The sequence below is a fragment of the Ceratotherium simum genome, chromosome 10, assembly GCF_057802395.1.
Source record: "Ceratotherium simum simum isolate JZ-2026a chromosome 10, ASM5780239v1, whole genome shotgun sequence".
NCBI classification, from domain to species: Eukaryota; Metazoa; Chordata; class Mammalia; order Perissodactyla; family Rhinocerotidae; genus Ceratotherium; species Ceratotherium simum.
In genome coordinates this window covers 19,177,351-19,192,950 of record NC_141909.1, presented here as the reverse complement: position 1 = coordinate 19,192,950, position 15,600 = coordinate 19,177,351, and the positions used below count along the sequence as shown (strand labels likewise).

General features: G+C 38.4%; 1 protein-coding gene across 1 annotated transcript in view; it reads left to right on the top strand.

Moving 5' to 3' along the window:
- GPC5 (glypican 5) overlaps positions 1-15,600 on the top strand; it is a 1,279,398-nt gene that overhangs the window by 258,601 nt on the left and 1,005,197 nt on the right. Inside the window, exon 4 of the mRNA XM_087435760.1 lies at positions 8,397-8,530. Within this exon, the coding sequence (XP_087291886.1) occupies positions 8,397-8,530 (134 nt within the window). The remainder of the gene's footprint in view (positions 1-8,396; positions 8,531-15,600) is intronic.

Here is a 15,600-nt window from a genome sequence, read left to right as displayed (position 1 = left end):
GTCTGACTTCCATCTGAATTGTGTGCACAGGCCACACCTTATTCATGTTTGTATCTCTAGCATGTAACAGAATGGGGGTGCAATAAATATTTGTATATTTATAATTTGGTTGAATTGAAATAAACTTCAACATATTCAGGCCCAAGAGATGCTGCAAGTCTCATTCCAATGGAGTAGTCTTTCCCATGGTGGTCTTTCCTGATTTATTTATTCACCCATCACCCCAATTAGAAACGATCTCCCCTTCCTCTAGATGTCCATAACACCTTGTCAGTCCCACTTTTTTTGTGTATGTGAGGAAGATTGGCCCTATGCTAACATCTGTCACAATCTTTCTCTATTTTATATGTAGGATGACACCATAGCATGGCTTGATGAACAGTATGAGGGTCGGTGCCTGGGATCCAAATCAGTGAACCCTGGGCCGCCAAGTGGAGCCTGCGAACTTAACCACTATGCCACGGGGCCTGCCCCTCAGTCCCACTTTTTTGACACACACAACTTGTATTTTGATATTTGGGAGAAATTTTTTTTTTCTTTTCTTCTAAATTGTTAGCTCTTTTAGGGGAAAATTCAGTTTCTCATCTTTTATCTCTTATAACGTCTAGTATAAGTTCTTTGCAAATATTAGAATCAAAATAAATATAGGTTAAATAAATGAAATGGTGCATAACTCCTGTAACGTTCATTGCATGGAAAATCAAAGAAATTTAGAACTTTAAGGGAACTTTGGAATAATTTACTCTAACTTCTTCATCTTACATATAAGGGAATCAAGTTCAAAGAAGTTCTGCCACTGTTTTTAGGATCTTAGTGCTTAAGGAGGAAAAATTAGGACAAGAACCAAAGTCTCCTGAATCCCAGGCGATGCTTTTATTTTTTTTTTTATTTTTTTTTTTATTGCAGTAACATTGGTTTATAACATTGCAAAAATTTCAGGTGTACATCATTGTACTTCTATTTCTGCATGGACTACATCATGTTCACCACCAAAATACTAATTACAACCCATCACCACACACATGTACCGAATTATCCCTTTCACCCTCCACCCTCCCCCCTTCCCCTCTGGTAACCACCAATCCAATCTCTGTCCCTATGTGTTTGTTTATTGTTGTTATTATCTACTACTTAATGAAGGAAATCATACGGTATTTGGCCTTCTCCCTCTGACTTATTTCACTTTGCATTATACCCTCAATGTCCATCCATGTTGTCACAAATGGCTGGATTTCGTCGTTTCTTATGGCTGAGTAGTATTCCATTGTGTATATATACCACAGCTTCTTTATCCATTCGTCCCTTGATGGGCACTTAGGTTGCTTCCAAGTCTTGGCTATCGTGAATAAGGCTGCAATGAACACAGGGGTGCATGTACCTTTGCAAATTGGTGTTTTCAAGTTCTTTGGATAAATACCCAACAGTGGAATAGCTGGATCATATGGTAGTTCTATCCTTGATTTTTGAGGAATCTCCATACTGTTTTCCATAGTGGCTGCACCAGTTTGCACTCCCACCAGCAGTGTATGAGAGTTCCCTTCTCTCCACATCCTCTCCAACACATGTTGTTTCCTGTCTTGTTAATTATAGCCATTCTGACGGGCGTGAGGTGATATCTCATTGTAGTTTTGATTTGCATTTCCCTGATAGTTAGTGATTTTGAACATCTTTTCATGTGTCTGTTGGCCATCTGTATATCTTCTTTGGAGAAATGTCTGTTCAGGTCTTTTGCCCATTTTTTAATTGGGTTGGTAGATTTTGTTGTTGAGATGCATGAGTTCTTTATATATTTTGGAGATTAAGCCCTTATCAGATGTATGGTTTGCAAATATCTTCTCCCAATTGTTAGGTTGTCTTTTCGTTTTGTTGATGGTTTCCTTTGCTGTGCAGAAGCTTTTTAGTTTGATGTAGTCCCATTTGTTTATTTTTTCTATTGTTTCTCTTGCCCGGTCAGATGTGGTGTTTGAAAAGATGTTGCTAAGACCGATGTCGAAGAGCGTACTGCCTATGTTTTCTTCTAGAACTTTCACAGTTTCAGGTCTTACATTCAAGTCTTTAATCCATTTGGAGTTAATTTTTGTGTATGGTGTAAGGTAAGGATCTACTTTCATTTTTGCATATGGCTATCCAGTTTTCCCAACACCATTTGTTGAAGAGACTTTCTTTTCCCCATTGTATGTTCTTGGCTCCTTTGTCAAAGATTAGCTGTCCATAGATGTGTGGGTTTATTTCTGGGCTTTCGATTCTATTCCATTGATCTGTGTGTCTGTTTTTGTGCCAGTACCATGCTGTTTTGGTTACTATAGCTTTGTAGTATATTTTGATATCAGGGAGTGTGATACCTCCAGCTTTGTTCTTTTTTCTCAGGATTCCTTTAGCTATTCGGGGTCTTTTGTTGTTCCATATGAATTTTAGGATTCTTTGTTCTATTTCTGTGAAAAATGTTGTTGGAACTTTGATAGGGATTGCATTGAATCTATAGATGGCTTTAGGAAGTATGGACATCTTAACTATGTTAATTCTTCCAATCCAAGAGCACGGAATATCTTTCCATTTCTTTGTGTCTTCTTCAATTTCTTTCAGAAATGTTTTATAGTTTTCGGTGTACAGATCTTTCACCTCTTTGGTTAAATTTATTCCTAGGTATTTTATTCTTTTTGTTGCAATTGTAAATGGGATGGTATTCTTAATTTCTCTTTCTGCTACTTCGCTGTTAGTGTACAGAAATGCAACTGATTTTTGTATGTTGATTTTGTATCCTGCAACTTTACCATATTCGTTTATTACTTCTAAAAGTTTTCTGGTGGATTCTTTAGGGTTTTCTATATATAAAATCATGTCATCTGCAAATAGTGACAGTTTCACTTCTTCCTTTCCAATTTGGATCCCTTTTATTTCTTTCTCTTGCCTGATTGCTCTGGCTAGGACTTCCAATACTATGTTAAATAGGAGTGGTGACAGTGGGCATCCTTGTCTGGTTCCTGTTCTTAGAGGGATAGCTTTCAGTTTTTCACCATTGAGGATGATATTAGCTGTGGGTTTCTCATATATGGTCTTTATTATGTTGAGGTACTTTCCTTCTATACCCATTTTATTCAGAGTTTTTATCATAAATGGATGCTGGATCTTGTCAAATGCTTTCTCTGCATCTATTGAGATGATCATGTGATTTTTGTTCTTCATTTTATTAATGTGGTGTATTACGTTGATTGATTTGCGAATGTTAAACCATCCCTGCATCCCTGGAATAAATCCCACTTGATCATGGTGTATAATCTTTTTAACGTATTGTTGTATGCGATTTGCTAGTATTTTGTTGAGGATTTTCGCATCGATGTTCATCAGTGATATTGGCCTGTAATTTTCTTTTTTTTGTTGTCCTTGTCTGGTTTTGGTATCAGGGTAATGTCAGCTTCGTAGAATGAGTTAGGGAGCTTCCCCCCCTCAATTTTTTGGAAGAGTTTGAGAAGGATAGGTATTAAGTCTTCTTTGAATGTTTGGTAGAATTCACCAGGGAAGCCGTCTGGTCCTGGACTTTTATTTTTGGGGAGGTTTTTGATTACTCTTTCGATCTCCTTACTGGTGATTGGTCTATTCAAATTCTCCACTTCTTCTTGATCCAGTTTTGGAAGGTTGTATGATTCTAAGAATTTATCCATTTCTTCCAGATTGTCGAATTGGTTGGCATATAGTTTTTCATAGTATTCTCTTATAATCTTTTGTATTTCTGAGGTGTCTGTTGTAACCTCTCCTCTTTCATTTCTGATTTTACTTATTTGTGCCTTCTCTCTTTTTTCTTGGTGAGTCTAGCTAAAGGTTTGTCTATTTTGTTGATCTTTTCAAAGAACCAGCTCTTGGTTTTATTAATTTTTCTATTTTTTTTTGGTCTCTATTTCATTTATTTCTGCTCTGATTTTTATTATTTCCCTTCTTCTACTGATTTTGGGCTTTGTTTGTTCTTCTTTTTCCAGTTCCTTTAGGTGCATTGTTAGATTGTTTATTTGAGATTTTTCTTGTTTGTTGAGATAGGCCTGTATCGCTATAAACTTCCCTCTTAGAACCGCTTTTGCTGTATCCCATAAATTCTGGCATGTCGTATTTTCATTTTCATTTGTCTCCAGGTATTTTTTGATTTCTTCTTTGATTTCTTCGTTAACCCAGTCGTTGTTCAGTAGCATTTTGTTTAATCTCCATGTATTTGTGGCTTTTCTGATTTTCTTCCTATAGTTGATTTCTAGTTTCATACCTTTGTGGTCAGAAAAGATGCTTGGTATTATTTCAATCTTCCTAAATTTATGGAGACTTGTTTTGTGGCCTAATATGTGATCAATCTTGGAGAATGTTCCATGTGCATTTGAAAAGAACGTGTATTCTTCGCTTTTTGGATGGAATGCTCTGTATATATCTACTAGGTCCATCTGTTCTAGTGTGTCGTTTAAGGCCAATGTTTCCTTATTGATCTTCTGTTTGGATGATCTATCTGTTGGTGTAAGTGGAGTGTTAAAGTCCCCTACTATTATTGTGTTACTGTCTATTTCTGTTTTTATGTCTGTTAATAATTGCTTTATATATTTAGGTGCACCTACATTGGGTGCGTAGATATTTACAAGTGTTATATCCTCTTGTTGGATTGTTCCCTTGATCATTATGTAATGCCCTTCTTTGTCTCTTTTTACAGTTTTTGTTTTAAACTCTATTTTGTCCGATATGAGTACTGCTACCCCAGCTTTCTTTTCATTGCCATTTGCGTGGAGTATCTTTTTCCATCCCTTCACTTTCAGTTTGTGAGTGTCTTTAGGTCTGAAGTGTGTCTCTTGTATGCAGCATATATATGGGTCTTGTTTTTTTATCCAGTCAGCCACCCTATGCCTTTTAATTGGGGCATTTAGTCCATTGACGTTTAAAGTAGCTATTGATAAGTATGTACTTACTGCCATTTTTAACTTTTTATTTTTTTTTCCTCAGTGTTTAAGTAGTCCTTCTCTGTTCCTTACTTCTTCTATACAGAATTGATGGTCACTTTAGTTTGACCTCTGTCTGAAAGCTGTACTCTTTAACTACCCTCCTCCCTCCTTTTATGTTTTTGATATCATATCTAACCTCTTTTTTGTGCATTTGTATCCATTACGTTCTAATCGTGGAAATAGATAATTTTTCCTATTTGTGGTCTTCTCTTTTCCCCTTAAATCAGTCCCTTTAACATTTCTTGTAGCACTGGTTTCTTGGCAACAAACTCCTTTAATTTTTGCTTATCTGGGAAAATTTTGATCTCTCCTTCCATTTTGAACGATAACCTTGCCGGGTAGAGTATTCTTGGCTGTAAGTTTTTTCCTTTTAGCACTTTAAATATATCGTGCCATTCTCTTCTAGCCTGTAAGGTTTCTGCTGAGAAGTCAGCTGATAGCCTTATGGGGTTTCCTTTGTATGTAACTTGACATTCTCTTGCGGCTTTTAGGATTCTCTCTTTATCTTTAATTCTGGACATTTTGATTATGATGTGTCTTGGTGTGGGCCTCTTTGGGTTTATCTTGTTTGGGGCTCTCTGTGCCTCCTGTACCTGGATGTCTGTTTCCTTCCTTAGGTTAGGGAAGTTTTCATCTATTATTTCTTGAAATAGATTCTCTGCCCCCTTGTCTCGCTCTTCTCCTTCCGGGACACCTATAACACGGATGTTAGTGCGCTTGATGTTGTCCCAGAGGTCCCTTAGACTGTCCTCACTCTTTTTAATTCTTTTCTCTTTTACCTGTTCTCCTTGGGTAATTTCTTCTAGTCTTTCTTCCAGCTCACTGATCCGTTCTTCTGTATCCTCTACTCTGCTTTTGAGTCCCTCTAATGAGTTTTTCATTTCCAGTATTGTATTCTTCATTTCTGATTGGTTCTTTTTTATATCTTCCATTTCTTTGTTGACATTCTCACTGAGTTCATCTATTCTTCTCCCCAGATCAGTGAGCATCCTTAACACTCTTAGTTTGAACTCTCTGTCAGGTAGGTTGCTCATTTCTGTTTCACTTAGTTCCTTTTCTGGGGTTTTGTCCTGTTCCCTTACTTGGAATGTATTCTTTTGCCTCCTCATTTTGCCTCTTTCCCTGTGCTTGTGTCTACGTATTAGGTAGGTCAGCCACGTCTCCTGCTCTTGGATAGGTGACCTTATGTAAGTGATGGCTTAGGAGGCTTCCAGTGTGCTTCCCTCAGTTCTCAATGTTCCAGGGTGGCCCCTATGTGGGCTACGTGTGTCCTTCTATTGTGGCCTGTTAGCTCTCCCTATAGGCGCCCAGGGAGGCTGAGTTATGCTCCTGGCCAGCTGTTGTAATGCTCAGCTGCTTGTAGTTGTTGTGGGCCCTTCAGTCTCTTTATCAGGTGTGGGGAGCCCCAGCACAGTAGGCTGTAAGTTCTAATACCACATTTGTGTTGCAGTATTTCTTTTAAGTGAGTAGGCCCCCAGTGTGGCAGGTTGTTAGGCTCAGGGCCTTAGAATTGCTGTAAACCTCTAGCCTATTAGGTCTCTTGTCAGCTCTCTGAGGATTGCAGCTGGGTGGGGCTGGCTTCAGGCACAGGAGCACCCAATTGTTTCAGGCTTTGGAAGGTGGGGCAAACCTCCTATGTGGGTCTTTGAGAAGCACAAGTCTTCTGCAGCTGACAAGCCCTGCCGCCCAGAGGTCCACACACACAGTCAACACAGTCCTGCCCCGTGTGAGCGCCCCGACCTCCCCAAGCGGACCCAGTCTCTCCACGGCGGGAGCCCCACACACTCCGCCACCACCCCACACTCTCCACCCGCTCCTTGCGCACACCCTGCCCCGCTCAAGTCAGCTCAGTTGCCAGGCTGCAGAAAATCCAGTCACCAATCTATGCAGGCCCACACGTTGCCTGAGGGCTTGTTGTTAGGTGGGGCCAGTCTCTAGGGTGGGCTGCCTGCCTTGGCTGAGCTGGATTAAATCGGTGCTCTAGCGGGTGGAGCAGACCCTGGGCTAGCAGGTCTCAGGGAAAACTCCAATGGCGTCTGTGTCAGCACGCTCACACCAGGCCACAACAATGGCCGCCGCCAATGTCCCAGTCCCTGGAGAGGTCTCACCCCTCACCGAGATGCACTCAGGGCCTATTAGGTGAGTCTCTTGTCACCAAAGCAGTGTGCACCTTTCTTTCTGGTGATTTTAGGATGCTTTCTGGAACGGGTGAGTTTGTGCGCGGGCCCTTTAAGAGCCAGTTTTAGTTTCTTTGTGAACCGGGTTTTCTGGGGGTGCTCCCCAATGCTTTAGTAGCAGGCAAGGTCAGATATTATGCCACTGGTGTCGATTGTGCTGGGTCCACAAAATGCCCACAGCGGGGGCGCTCCCCGGCTCAGGGCCCCGCGCCTCCAGGGAGGCTGCGTACCTGTGAGCTGCTCCCGGCGGCCGTGAAGCTGGCGGCTTGTGAAGGCGGCGTTTTCCTCTCCGGAAGGGAGTCTCTGCCTCTTCCACCCCAGTTAGGATTGTCCGTTGTTGCAGGAGTTCCTCTCATCCAGTTTTCAGTTCTGTCTCAGGGGTAATTTTTCCACGAGTAGTTGTAAATTGGCTGTGTCCACGGGAGGAGGTGAGTTCAGAGTCTGCCTACGCCGCCATCTTGACTCCGCCCCCAGGCGATGCTTTTATATATTTTCAATTATGCTACTCTGCCTCCTTAAGTGTATAAGGTATCATATGAATCTTTTTTGATGTTTTATATGGTAACATGTCCAATCAATTACTTAATTTTTCAATGGTAATTGTGTAAATTATAAAAAGATCTTTGCTAGATAAGTATTTAAAAGAATACATTCCATTTAGATAAATTATTTTTTTTAAAAAAAGACTATCATAACCCTCAAAATCAAATCAAATTGAGGAATAAGATATAGAACTATGACAAAATGAAATCTTTATATAAACATATTCATTGTTATTTCTAAGAAAGAACCTTAAGAAGAAAAATTACCCTTAGAACTTATTTAGAAACTGACAGCGTATTCAATAGTAAATTATTTTATTTTAAAAATCAGTTCAAGTATGTGATTAGTCATACATATAAATACAAACCATAAATAACATTTACTTTGGTTAAGTAGTCTTATTTATACAAACAGGCTAGTTTATTAATATAGTTCTCGGAATGATTTTGCACATGTATTTTTATTCATATATTTTGCACATATATACATGCAAATATATAAATGTGCGTAGCATCATCTTATCATACTTGCCATTCCATACAGATAATTTGACTCCCCCTGTTTAAAAAATTGACAAACATTTTACGTCTTAAATGTTAATATTGAAGTATAAGTAAGGATAGGTCATTGTTTTGGGATCTAATAAACATTACGTTCTCAGAAAGCCTGGAGGATGGTTTCTAACTGTCTTTTAATATTTTTTATTTAAAAGGTAAATAAGATTTGTGGCCGTCCAATCAGAACACCCACACAAAGCCCTTGTCGTTCTTTTGATCGGAACAAAGAGAAGAATGGAATGAAGATCTCTACAAGAAATGGTGAAGAGACACTTGCCAACAGAAGAAAGTAAGACATTTGTTTTACAACCAGAAAGAGAAAAGAAAGTAAGCCATTAATTTTACAACAGAATAGAATGTATTCAATTACATAGAACAAAATACACTATTGAAGAAAAAAAGATCAACATTAATTACTTTTAAAATTCAATGTTTCCTCCTATTCCATTAATTAGGCAGATAGCTTCAATTTGTGAGACCAATAAAAATTCCTGTGATAAGAGACATTTTCTATAATACAATATGTCAGACCCTAGCCACATGTGATCATTGTGCACTTAAAATGTGGCTAGTATACAAAGTTGTACAGCAGATCTCTAGGACTTATTCATCTTGCTTACTGAAACTTTATGCCCATTGATTAGTAACTCCCCATTTCCCCCTTCCTATGGGCAACAATACAGTATTGTACACCTCAAAATTTGTTAAAAGAATAGATCTCATGGTAAGTATTCTTACCACAATAAAAATAAAATTTTTTAGAAATGTGGCTAGTGTGACTGAGGATTTAATTTTTAATTTTATTTAATTTTAATTAATTTTAGTCCAAATTCCACATGTAGCTAGTGGCTACTGTATTTGACAATGCAAGGCAGAAGAGTGTTCATTTTTTTCTTCTTTTCTAGGCTTAAAATAGCTAAATAAATCTTTATTATTTCTAATTGCAAGTGTACAGAAATTGCAGAGCCACACAGTCTTAGAACACGAACAACTTTCTCTGTACATTATTATATAGTTAAAACTCACAGTTGGAGGGTTGTAAATGATGTAATGAGTATTACTGAATGTTAAGCATCTGTTAAATAAATGGTTGCATAAGAAGTTTCTGTACCTTTTATCTGGAATGCTGCAAATGGCCGTTGATTCAAAATGATACACACTGAGTGGCTTGCTTCTATAACTCATGTTTCTACCACTATGCCCATAATTATTTCACATGTTAAATTAAAGCCTTCATTGATGTCCCTTTGCTTGATAATTGGCAGTTTAAATGAAAAACTCTTGAAGTTGGAGGAAACTATTATTTTATTTATTTTTGTGTTCAATTGCCAAGTGTATGTCCTAGCAAATACTAGATTCTCAGTGGCTGTTTTTTAATTGAACTGAAATTGAGAATTCTATATTCATTTATTAATTCAAATAATTATTTCTAATAATACCTTATGGAGAATTCAGTATTTTACATAGCTTTACTCTCTATAACATAAAATCTGTTTCTTTTTTCGAGGGACAGTGCTCCTAATTGCTTCATTGTCTCCTCAGATGGGCTATAATTTGGGATAAAGATCTGGACCATTGCTAGCTATTTGCCAAAGCTTGAAAGAATTAGCACTTTGTTTGCATGTAAAGTAGCTGTTTGTTTTTTTTCTCTAACATCTGTAGTGATCAGCAGTAATTTCTTGCATTTGAGAAATCAGTATGCTTTGGTTAGCATATAGTCTATAGTGTATAGTGGTTCTTTTTTTTAATTGAGGTCATATTGGTTTATAACATGTAAATTTCAGGTGTACATTTTTCAAATATATATCAGTTATCAATTTATATATGTTTCTGTATAGACTGCATCGTACTCACCACCAAAAGTCTAGTTTTTATCTGTTACCATACATATGTGTCCCTTTACCCCTTTTGCCCTCCCCCCACCCCCTTCCTCTCTGGTAACCACTAATCTGTTCTCCTTATCCATGTGTTTGTTTGTCTTCCACATATGAGTGAAGTCATACGGTTTATGTGTTTCTCTGTCTGGCTTATTACGCTTAGCATAATACCTTCAAAGTCCATCCATGGCGTCACAAATGGCACAATCTTGTCTTTTTTATGGTTGGGTAGTATTCCATTATATATACTATATATATGTGTATATATATAACATCTTTATCCATTCATCCAATGATGGGCACTTGGGTTGCTTCCACATCTTGGCTATTGTGAATAATGCCGTGATAAACATAGAGGTGCATAAATCTCTTTGAATTGTGGATTTCATGTTCTTTGGATGAATACCCAGTAGTGGGATAGCTGGATCATATAGTATTTCTATTTTTAATTTTTTGAGAAATCTTCATACTGTTTTCCATATTGGCTACAGCAGTTTGCATTACCACCAACAGTGTGTGAGAGTTCCCTTTTCTCCACATCCTTCCCAACATTTTTTATTTCTTCCCTTGTTAATTATAGCCATTCTGACAGGTGTAAGATAATATCTCATTGTAGTTTTGATTTGCATTTCCCTAATAATTATTGATGTTGGCCATCTGTATATCTTCTTTGGAAAATGTCTGTTCATATCCTCTGCCTATTTTTTGATCCAGTGGTTCATTTTTTTGTTGTTGAGCTGTATGGGTTCTTTATATATTTTGGAAATTAACCCCTTGTCAGATATATGGTTTGCAAATATTTTCTGCCAGTTAGTGAGCTGTCTTTTTGTTTTGTTGATGGTTTCCTTTGCCTTGCAGAAGCTTTTTAGTATGTGTAGTCCCATTTGTTTATTTTTTCTTTTGTTTCCCTTCCCTGAGTAGACATGGTATTTCAAAAGATACTGCTAAGACCAATGTCAAAGACTGTACTGCCTATATTTTCTTCTAGAAGTTTTATGGTTTTAGGTCTCACATTCGAGTCCTGAATCCATTTTGAGTGAATTTTTGTGTATGGTGTATGATAATAGTATACTTTTATTCTTTTGCACATGGCTGTCCAGTTTTCCCAGCACCATGTATTGAAGAGACTTTCCTTTCTCCATCGCATGTTCTTCACTCCTTTGTCAAACATTAGCCATCCATAGATGTGTGGTTTTATTTCCGGGCTCTCAATTCTGTTCCACTGATCTGTGTGTCTGTTTTTTCCGCCAGTACCATGTTGTTTTGATTAATGTAGCTTTGTAGTATATTTTGAAGTCAGGGAGTGTGATACCTCTAGATTTGTTCTTTTTTCTCAGGACTGCTTTGGCTATTCAGGGTCTTTTGTTGTTCCATATAAATTTTAGGATTCTTTGTTCTATTTCTCTGAAAAATGTCATTGGGATTCTGACTGAGATTGCATTAAACCTGTAGATTGATTTAGGTAAATGGACATTTTAACTATGTTTATTCTTCCAATCTGTGAGCATGGAATATCTTTCCATTTCTTTATGTCTACTTTGATTTCTTTCAATATTGTCTTATAGTTTTCAGTGTATATAGGTCTCTCGCTTCCACCATGATTCAGTAGGATTTACTTCAGGGATGCAGGGACGGTTCAACATCCACAAATCAATCAATTTGATACACCACATTAGCAAAATGAGGAATAAAAATCACATGATCTTCTCAATAGATGCAGAGAAAGCGTTTGACAAGATCCAACATCCATTTATGATAAAAACTCTAAATAAAATGTATATGGAAGGAAAGTACATCAATATAATAAAGGCCCTATATGACAATCCCATAGCCAACATCATACTTAACAGTGAAAAACTGAAAGCCATCCCTCTGAGAACAGGAACAAGACAAAAGTGCCCACTCTCACCACTCTAATTCAACATAGTACTGGAAGTTTTGACCAGAGCAATTAGGCAAGAAAAAGAAATAAAAGGTATCCAAATTGGAAAGTAAGAAGTAAAACTCTCACTGTTTGTAGATGACATGATTCTATATATAGAAAACCCTAAAGAATCCATCAGAAAACTATTAGAAATAATCAACAACTACAGCAAAGTTGCAGGGTACAAAATCAAGATACAAAAATCCGCTGCATTTCTATACACTACTAATGAACTAGCAGAAAGAGAAGTCAAGAATACAATTTCATTTACAATCACAACAAAAAGAATAAAATATCTAGGAATAAATTTAATCAAGTTACTGGTTCTTGTAAAAGAACCCAGCAGAGGAAGATCTTAAGTTCTTAAAGGTCATGTCTATTTCACCACCAAAACAGCCAGTTGTTGGAAAAACAAAACAAAACCCAACACTTAACATGATTTATTCACTAGAAAAACTAAGCCAATGCAGGCGAAATGTTACAAAATGGCTCAGGAATAATAAGGGGTCACATGAATTGAAAGTTTTATAAGTATCTATTCTGGCCATTGAATAGATCTCTTTGTCTCCAGTCTTTCAAACTCATTACTTCTATGTCCCTTACCAGCCAGCCGCCATTAGCCATTGCCCGTGAATCAGAGTAGATCCATCACAGGCCAGTCTCAAAACACACAAAGTGAACAACCAGAGGTACTGCACTTGAGCCCACTTAAGCATTTCATTTTTACACATTTTTTGTTGCCACTCCTGAATAGGGCTTAATTGTTGTGGTAGTATATTTCTGCTTGATGCCTATATATTGTGCAGACCTATCCATAAACTAGACCTGAATTTTATTTATTCTTCATCACTGATCATTCCTCATGAGGTCATAAGTTTTGACTGAAGTAGGTGGGGAAATGTAGCAGGAGTAGATGCTGAGTGAGTCTGGGCTACTTTCCATGCATCTTACTTGTGCTTTTTCCGCCCGCTTGAGCCTGTTTCCAATAGATCACTTCCACTTGATGATCTATTGCTTCTATACAAGCCTGATCTTGTAGCCTGGCACATCAGATAGCACTTAACTCATCAAGCACATCTCAAATTGCAGATTACACTTGCTAGATCATGGTCAAGTGTATAGTTTCTGTCAGAGCCCAGTTGCAAACCTACCAACCAACCAAACAAACAAACAGTTTTTAGCAAAAAAAGGAATGACTTTACTCAAAAACCCTTGATGTTTATACAGTCATGCACCCCATAGGCATGTTTTGGTCAACAAGGGAACCGCATATAAGACAGTGGTTCCATGAGATTAGTACCATAGAGCCTACGTGTGTAGTAGGTTATACCATCTAGGTTTGTTTAAGTGCAGTCTGATGTTTACACAACGATGAAATCACCTAATGATGCATTTCTCAAAATGTATTTCTGTCGTTAAGAAACACATGATTGTACTATTATTCTTCTAATAGGGCTTTCCAGAATCTCTGTAGAGCATCTTTATTTGCCATTGGTACTTCAGGCATCATTGAATGTATGAGCTGGGTCATCTGGACTGAATATCAGAACAGCTTGCAAAACACCAAGTTGCAGAGATTTTTCTCTCATACAAAAGCTCCTTGGGGCTACTTTATAAATGGGTTACATCAATACATTCAAGTGTTTAATATGTTTTTTCTAATATGCAAAGAGACCCAAAATTCCTTGTGCCTCTGCCTTGAGTGCTAGGTCATCTTAAATGCAGAAGTTTGCCTTTTACATTAGAAGAATAGCCCAATAAGATTCAGACTACTAGACATTTAGAAACCCCACTGAATTGTCAGGCATTCAAAATGTCCATAATTTTTTTCCACCAGAGGCATGCACATGTCTACTAAAGTATCTAAGACAATGTGATCAATATTTTATTATCAGCATGGTGTCCTGTAGATGTTCAGATGATCAAGGCTGTTGTCTGTCATGGTCTGGGAGAATTGCCCTGAAATGAAGGGGTTCTTGCCAGCTGAAAGTGAAATACATCTAATTGTCCTTACTAATTGGTAAAGAGATAAAAGCATTTGCCAAATCATTTGCTGGATAGCAGGTGGCAGGACATGTTTTGATCTGCTCTAGCAGACATACTAAGGAGTATGTAATTGAAGTCACCCTCTGACTCAGGTTATGATAATCCAACCATTCTCCAAGTCCACCTCAGTGTGCACAGACCACTCAAACAAGCAAGGTGAATGATCACCGCCACTGCATCTTTCATGTCTTTGATGATGACTCTAATTCCTGAGTCGCAATTCCTGAGGAATATTGTGATATTGTGATTTATAATAAGAAATATTATTTGGTCTTTGACTCAGTTCTTGGTGCAAAGCTCCTAAAACCCTTGGAATTTCCTAAGGGATGAGAGCAAAAAGATGTCTTCTGTTATGTTAATGAGATGACTTTGGAACCCACTTAAGGATGGGGGCTGGTTGCCAGGAGAGCCAACCATGTGATTAGAGGGTTGGAACTTTCAGTCCCACCCCCCAACCTTAGGAGAGGAGAGGGCCTTGAAGGTCGGGGCAATTGCCAATGTCAGATGAATTAATCAATCATGCCTAGGTAATGAATCCTCCATAAAAACCCAAAAGGATGGAATTAGGAGAGCTTCCATGTTGGTGAACATGTGGAGATGCTGGGAAGGTGCTGCTCCTGGGGAAGGCATGGAAACTTCGTGCCCTTTCCCCATGCCTTGGCCTATGCATCTCTTCTATCTGGCTGTTTCTGAGTTACACCTTTTTATTTATTTTTTTATTTTTTAAAAATTTTTTTTAAACAGTTTGATTTATTTATTTATTTTTTTGTGAGGAAGATCAGCCCTGAGCTAACATCCTTGCTAATCCTCCTCTTTTTGCTGAGGAAGATGGGCTCTGATCCAACATCTATTGCCAATCCTCCTCCTTTTTTTTTCCCCCAAAGCCCCAGTAGATAGTTGTATGTCATAGTTGCACAACCTTCTAGTTGCTGTATGTGGGACGCCGCCTCAGCATGGCTGGAGAAACGGTGCGTCGGTGCGTGCAGGGGATCCAAACCCGGGCTGCCAGTAGCGGAGTGCAGGCACTCAACCACTAAGCCACGGGGCGGGCCCCTATACCTTTTTATAATAAACTGGTGATCTACTAAGTAAAATGTTTCTCTGAGTTCTGTGAGCCACTCTAGCAAATTAATCGAACTCAAGGAAGGAAGGGGTCATGGGAACCTCTCATTTATAGCCAGTTGGTCAGAAGTACACGTAACAACCTAGACTTACAACTGGCGTCTGAAGTCTAAGGAGGGGGCCCTAGGACATCCAATCTGTAGCTAGTGGCTCGGAGGCACAGGTAACAACCTGGGCTTGTGACTGACATCTGAAGTGGGTGGGTGGGGCAGTCTTGTAGGGAAAGAACCCTTAACCTATGGAATATGCTGTTATCTCCAGGTAGATAGTGTTAGAATTGAGTTGAATTTTCGGACATTCTGCTGGTGTCAGAGAATTGCTTGGTGTGGGGACCCTCCCCCGCCACCCTTCCCCCCTACATTGGAATTGGTACCAGAACCAAGATAGATA